General features: G+C 51.1%; 1 protein-coding gene across 1 annotated transcript; it reads left to right on the forward strand.

Moving 5' to 3' along the window:
* Positions 1-209: 209 nt before the first annotated feature.
* LOC109783537 (probable metal-nicotianamine transporter YSL10) lies at positions 210-6,061 on the forward strand. Its single transcript, XM_040401168.1, has 6 exons — positions 210-561; positions 703-866; positions 977-1,074; positions 1,172-1,306; positions 4,664-4,853; positions 4,937-6,061. Exons 1-6 carry the CDS (start codon positions 210-212, stop codon positions 6,059-6,061), a joined length of 2,064 nt encoding a protein of 687 aa, XP_040257102.1.
* Positions 6,062-7,456: the final 1,395 nt, after the last annotated feature.

Below are 7,456 nucleotides of genomic sequence, written 5' to 3' on the forward strand. Positions count from 1 at the left end.
CAGTAGCCGAGAGACCCGGATCGATCCCGACACAACACCCGCCGTCCGCTAGCTAGCTCGCCATGCATGCGAGCGAGCGAGCGGAGAAAATGGCCATAAGTCCCACTGACTGACACGCGGGGACCAAGCAAAGTGAACAGAACAATCCCCACAATCAGACGCGCGCGCGACGGACGGACGGCGCGCCGGAGAGGAGAGGAGATTCAACGATGGCGAGGAAGGTGCAGGAGGAGGAGTACGAGGAGGACGAGGGGGAGTCGATCGAGCGGGTGTTCGAGGGGCAGGAGGTGCCCGACTGGAAGGAGCAGGTGACGGCGCGGGCGCTGGCGGTGAGCGTGCTGCTGGGCTTCATGTTCAGCGTCATCGTGATGAAGCTCAACCTCACCACCGGCATCATCCCCTCCCTCAACGTCTCCGCGGGCCTCCTCGGCTTCTTCCTCCTCACCTCCTGGACCCGGCTGCTCAACAAGGCCGGCGTCCCCGGCGTCAAGCCCTTCACCCGCCAGGAGAACACCGTCGTCCAGACCTGCGTCGTCGCATGCTCCGGCATCGCCTTCAGCGGTACGTAAGCACCCCGCACAGCGATTGGCAATCGATCTCCATCGATCGCTGGGCGTGTATGCTCCATGGATGGATCGTTTGCATTCACAAGTTTTTCCCATGCATTTCTTTGGGTTACATGGAAAGAGATCCCCGTTGCAGGGGGATTTGGGAGCTACATGTTCGGGATGAGCGAGAGGATCAGCGAGCAGTCAGGGGAGGTGAGGGACGAGGACAGCATCAAGAACCCCAGCCTGGGATGGATGATCGGCTTCCTCTTCATCGTCAGCTTCCTAGGGCTCTTCTCCGTCGTGCCCCTCAGGAAGGCATGCACGTCTCATCACACCACACGATCCATACATTCTACAGTCAATTTTTTGATTTCACAATGTAATCTGTTAAACATGGCCAATCGTTTGGTTAATTTGGGCTTCAGATAATGATCATCGATTACAAGCTCATCTACCCGAGCGGCACGGCCACGGCGCACCTCATCAACAGCTTCCACACACCGCAGGGCGCAAAGCTCGCCAAGTATGAGATATCGATCATTCTCGGAACTTGCACCCACTCATGCCAATTTAATTACCGGTGGCTGGACTGGACTGGACTGGATTGCTGCTGCATGCAGGTTACAGGTGAAGACGCTGGGGAAGTTTTTCGCGATGAGCTTCAGCTGGGGCTTCTTCCAGTGGTTCTACACCGGCGGCAAAGACTGCGGTTTCAGTTCCTTCCCCACCTTGGGCCTCGAGGCACGCAGACAAAAGTATGTTCCTAGCCTACGTCGCGTTCCTTCCACACTGATCAGAAATGTCAGCAACTTTTCACATTTCATAGCTAGCTAGCCTGGTAAATACTTGTTCACTTTAGCTATATGCAAGTCGCCTGAAAATTAAGTTTTTGAAAAGAAAAAGCGCCCAAAATTTTGGACCAGTCAAACTTTAGACCGTTGATTTCAGCTTTAAGATTTTATTGCATTGATAGAAGAGAATGAGTACAGATAGGGGTACAAGTACAACACATGACATGAACACAGACCGGCATGAACATGGTGCCCGGAGCAGAAAGACAAGTAATGCTTGTCCCGAACAGAAGATACAACACAACTAAACCTACCAAGCCCAAACAAAGAGCAGCAAACCCGGACCAACAAGATCACCAACATCGCCGGAGCCAAGACTGGGGACACCACGAGCGAGTAACATAGCGCCTTCAAGAAGGAATACGACACCGAGACGGCTTTGCCATCCGGTCCGGAGGAATCAGGCCTAGGGTTTCCCCTGAGCTCGAAGAGGGGCGCAACCGAGGGCCTTGAAAATGCTTCCAAGGAGGAAACGACATCCGTAGACGCCGATGCTGCCAACATTGGCAAACCGAGCAGGGATTTCTCCCTGGCCCGAGGCTGAGCAATCCCATAGCCGCCGTATATGGAAACGAGCGGATGAGGAAGCCAATGTTGATCGAAGCCACCATGTTTTAAGGGGGTTTGCGGGCTGCACCTGTCGTCGGAGGTGGCACCTCCTCCGAACCAACGAACATTAGATCTAGCGAAAAGGGAGGCTTTGAGGTGTACAAGGTAGGGCAGACGGTGAAGCAAACCACGAGGGGGTGGGGTCGGCGAACTGCAACGCCGGCAAGCTATGACTGGAGGGACGCAGATCCGAGCTACCGTGGCAATAGCCGTCTGGACGTCGGGGAGCCAGGCGAGCTGCAAGGGACACAACTATTGGGTCGCCGAGGCCGTAGCCGCCCGGCAGAGGACGCCGACAACCATGGACACCGGAGAGACGCGGGTCCAAGGTCGCCGGTGCCGGAGCAGCACCGACAAGTACCCGCCTTGAGGGGCTTCGTAACTGCCGCTAGAAATATAGTTACGTTGCCTTCGCGTGTGAGCTGTCACCGCGGCATCGGGGGAGAGGGTTGCCTGCAAGAAGGAAGACAGCGAACACCACCGCGACCAGCTGCAGATCCCGCACCCAACCCACGGCCAGCCGCACGAGCAGGGCTTGCCCGCGCCACGGAGGGTGGAGGGGGGTGGGCTGCTGGGGAGGGCGACAGGCAGGTATGTGCGGCAGCGCTGGGAGGAGTAGCACCCACGCCAGAGCTCAAGGATTTAGGGACGCGGGGCTAGGGTTGGGGGACGTGCAGGGCACGGATCTGGCGGGCGCCACCATCCCAGGGCGTGGCACGGCTTCATCGGTCGGTCCCTCGGAGGCGGCGCAACGGAAGCGGGCGGAGGGTGGTGCGTCCCGGCGATGGCTGGTGGATCTGGGGGCGGATCTGCCCCGCTACCAGCATCCCGGGAAGCGGCAAGGCTTCGCCGGTGGGCCCTCCGACGGCGGTGTAGCGGTGGCGGGCGTAGGGGGGGGGAGGTCCTAGCGGCGGTGGACGCGGTTCCCACCGTGTCGCCAGAGGAGGGCGATGCGGGAGTGGGGCTTCGTTTCAGAACTCGGCTTTAATATCCGTGGTCTGTGTTTGTCTCTGTGTTGTTTTAGGTTGTCTTTCTTTTTGACTGACCCGATATTTGCGCCAGTCAATTCTCTAACGAGCCAATGCCCATTCCAGTGTGACACAGACTTCTTCTTTCTACTTTGTTTTTTCTGTTTTCTATGTTTATGCATTTTTTCTTTTTTGTATTTTTGGGATTTGGGAGAGTGTAAATAAGTAAACATATACACACAAATAATATATAATATGTATCAAAATTTCACTATTATATAATTACTCGTTGCATATTACAAAATGTGCAATTTTGATGCAATGTTGTAAGCAAGTTTTTTATTTTATTTTTAAATTCCTTCTTCTTAAAGGAAAAATACCAACACCTCAAATTCATTCTTTCATAGAAAAACTTCATTACTATGATATTGTTTTAATTTTTATTTAATTTCCTTTATATATTAAGGGTAATACCGATGCCACTAATTCATTCGTTTTTAGATTATTTTTTGTAAAACTTTCACATTTATATGCTTATTCTTGCATATTTTAAAAACGCAATTTTTATGCATATTTAGTGCAAAAAAATTCACTCATTGTTTTAGATGCCCCCCCCTCAATTTTCCTTCTTAGATGGCAATACTAATGCCACTAATTAATTTTTCCTTAGAAATTATAATTATTTTGAGTTTATTTTTTATTGTTTTCACTTTTTTCTTCTTAAAGGGTAATAAGAATGCCCTAATTCATTCCTTCTTAGGAAACATAATTATTTTAATTTTGTGTGTGTAAGCATAAATGCAGGTACTAAATAATATGTGTGCATATTATAGTAGAATGCAAAAAATTGCACTATTATATGCTTATTCTTTGAGTATTTCAAAAGGTGCAATTTTAGTGCAAAGTTGCGTGCAACTTTTTAAAGTTTTTTTATTGTCTTTCTTCTTAAAGGGTTTCATTTTTTCTTAGAAAACTTCATTAAGTTTTTTTTCTTTCTTCCAAAAGGTAATACCAAGGTCACGAATAAATCATTCCTTAGAAAACTTTATTTTTTTATTTTTATTTTGCTTTAGTTTTCATTTTCTTTTTTTTTGTAAGGGTAAATTCGATGTCACTAATCCATTACATTTTAGAAAACATTTCTTTTGCGAAAATTGCACAATTATGTGGTTATTTTTGCATATTGCAATAATCCATTACCGTGACTTGCGTGTACTGCAAAACTAGGAAAAAAATCATCGTAAGCTATGAAAATATAGTGACTTTGGAAGATGTGTTACGGGAGGAAAGTTGCACGGTACACATGCAGAGAATACAGCATGTAATAAGAAAAATGACAATGAATGATAAGGTTTTTTTTTTTTGCGGTAGAAATACAAGGGTCTGACAAGTCAAATTTCATGCGGCTGTATGCAATTCTCCAAGAGCTTAAGAATCTTGCTAGGCTTGCACTAGCTGGCTATCACGACGACGACGCCCGGTGTGCTCTGCTTGTGTGAAAATTCTTGTGGTGCCTGTGTACCGTGTGTGCACGTGTAGTTAACCAATGAGGATAATCAGATGCGTCAGGCTAATTGAATTGATTAATTCACATACACATGCACGTAATCTCCACTGACCCAAATACTAGAATCAGTCACATGACTCCCTCGTTGTTGGACTTGCAACAAATGAATCCGGGCAGGTTCTACTTCGACTTCTCGGCGACGTACCTAGGTGTCGGGATGATCTGCCCTTACCTCGTCAACCTCTCCGTCCTCCTCGGAGGCATCATATCATGGGGGATCATGTGGCCTGTCATCGAGCACAAGAAGGGCGACTGGTACCCCGCCGACCTCAAGCCCAGCAGCCTCCGCGGCATCGTCGGCTACCGGGTACCCCTCTCTTCTCTTGTCAACATTTCATCCTCGTTGCATTGCAGCAAGGACAAGGATTGATACGAACGGTGATTGTGCAGGTGTTCATCTCCATCTCGCTCATCCTCGGCGACGGCCTGTACAACTTCCTCAAGGTGCTGACCCGGACCATGACGGCGCTGGTGGCGCAGGTGCGCGGGATGATGTCGGGGCCGAGTCTGCCGATCAGCGAGGCCGGGGAGGACCTGGGGCCGGTGGAGACGTTCGACGACCAGCGCCGCACGGAGCTGTTCATGAAGGACCAGATCCCCAACACGCTCGCGCTGACCGCCTACGTGGTCACCGCGGCGATCTCCATCATCACGGTGCCGCGCATCTTCCACCAGCTCAGGTGGTACCACGTGGCCACCTCCTACGTGATCGCGCCGGTGCTGGCCTTCTGCAACGCCTACGGCTGCGGCCTCACGGACTGGTCCCTCGCCACCACGTACGGCAAGCTCGCCATCTTCCTGGTGGGCGCCTGGGCCGGCGCGTCCAACGGCGGCATCATCGCCGGCCTCGCCGCGTGCGGGGTCATGATCGGCATCGTCTCCACGGCGTCCGACCTGACGCAGGACTTCAAGACCGGGTACATGACGCTGGCGTCCCCCCGGTCCATGTTCGTGAGCCAGGTGATCGGCACGGCCATGGGCTGCGTCATCGCGCCGTCCGTCTTCTGGCTCTTCTACAAGGCGTTCGGCGACATCGGCACGCCGGGGTCCGAGTACCCGTCCCCCAACGCTCTCGTGTACCGCAACATGGCCATCCTGGGCGTGCAGGGGCTGGGGTCGCTGCCCAAGCACTGCCTGGACCTCTGCATCGTCTTCTTCGTGGGCGCCATCGTGGTGAACCTGGCGAGGGACCTCGCCGGGCCAAACATCGCGCAGTTCATCCCGCTGCCGATGGCCATGGCCATCCCCTTCTACCTGGGGCCCTACTTCGGGATCGACATGTGCATCGGAAGCCTCATCCGCTTCGTGTGGGACCACGTGGACGGCGCCAGGGCCAAGGCGTTCGCGCCGCCCGTGGCGTCGGGGCTCATCTGCGGCGACGGCATCTGGACGCTGCCGCAGTCGGTGCTGGCGCTCGCCGGCGTGAGGCCGCCCATCTGCATGAAGTTCCTGCCGCGCGCCACCAACATCCAGGTGGAGGCATTCATCAAATCTCTACCGCCGCCGCCTGGCTAAGCTAACCCACGAGCTGGCTGCCTGACACACATAAATATTTAGCATAGTAGTGACAGATACATTAATGTACTGGTAGTAGTAACTAGAGTGTACCTCTTGCTACATTCATTCAGTAGAATCGATAGATCAGATGTTTGCATTGGAACTGGGAAGAGTAAAGTACCACATTTGGGGTGCATGCATGCATCATGAACTGACCTCTCTCCAGCCTCAAAGTCGCAACTGAACTCAAGTCTGAACCTTGGGGTGGTACCTTTTTCGACTAATTCAGCTATACTGGACCTTGGGGTGATGCATTTTCGACTAATTCAGGTGTACTCAACCTTGGGGTGGAGCCTAAACACCTGCCTGCCTTTTGGGCGAGTAATGCTAGACCTATCGTGAATAGTTTTACGGGATTAACGTAATCGATCCGTCAGGTGGAGAAATATGACCGGAGATAAGGGGAGGACGGGCCACCCCCTTGAAATATTTTCGCTTTTGGGTTGTAGATATATACCGTTAAATCTTAGGGCCGGTTTGGTTTCCTGCATGAAATTTGGTCTTCTTGCATCTCTGACTCAACTGAGTCTGGCTTAGTGGATACGGGAAAAAAATATCATATTTTGCACATAGTTTGATTCCCTATATCCCCAGCCTAGCTGAGTAAAAAACACACGCATGGTTGTATTGGTTGCAAGCCTATGCTAACAAGAGGCAAAAAGATGTTATTTGGTTGCATAAAGACATTCGATGTGGTAATCTTTTGTTCTAGTGATGAGGTTACTAGCAACTAGCACACACATTCATAGGCACAGTGTAGCAAGTCTTAAACTAACAAAAGCATTGGGGCATCAATTAAGCATTACGCGGTACATTAAGAAACATTGTAATTGGCAGTACTAACATGCACTTAAACCAACAGGCACTAACAGTCCAACGCCATTTCAACAAGTCTTAGGCAGTACTAAAGAAAACATCCAAATAGTCCAACGCAAATGCATCCTCGTGCTTCTTACACTTGGCCACCATCTCAACGTCATTGATGTTGAAGATGATCACCTTGAAGCTATCGGGAGTCACCACCTTGAAGGTCGCAAGGTACCCAATCTTCAGCTGATGAGCTACGGCGAAGAGGGCCCACTCTTTATAAGGGGTGAGCTTGTTGTTGACCACTCGTACCATGATTCTACAGGCACAACCGGTGTTCATCATTAGCATGACTTCCGGAAGGACGGTGATAATGCACTTGGTGAAGTGAGTGGGCATTGGCAGTCACTCCTACTTAGGTGCAAGAATGAGCTTTGCAGAAGTGAGTTAGGCCTAAGTCGCAATGGAAATGATCATAATTGCAGAGCCTTTTGGAGGCGCTGCCATGCACCACCACCTTGTCAAGATGGAAATGGGCCGGCCCGC

Source organism: Aegilops tauschii, chromosome 2 (genome assembly GCF_002575655.3).
Source record: "Aegilops tauschii subsp. strangulata cultivar AL8/78 chromosome 2, Aet v6.0, whole genome shotgun sequence".
NCBI classification, from domain to species: Eukaryota; Viridiplantae; Streptophyta; class Magnoliopsida; order Poales; family Poaceae; genus Aegilops; species Aegilops tauschii.

Excerpts from the sequence above, each read along its gene's own strand:
- LOC109783537 (XM_040401168.1), top strand. The coding sequence starts at position 210 with ATGGCGAGGAAGGTGCAGGAGGAGGAGTACGAGGAGGACGAGGGGGAG. Across the intron at positions 1,075-1,171 it reads CAGGGCGCAAAGCTCGCCAA|GTTACAGGTGAAGACGCTGG; the intron begins GTATGAGATATC and ends TGCTGCATGCAG. Across the intron at positions 1,307-4,663 it reads CTCGAGGCACGCAGACAAAA|GTTCTACTTCGACTTCTCGG; the intron begins GTATGTTCCTAG and ends GAATCCGGGCAG.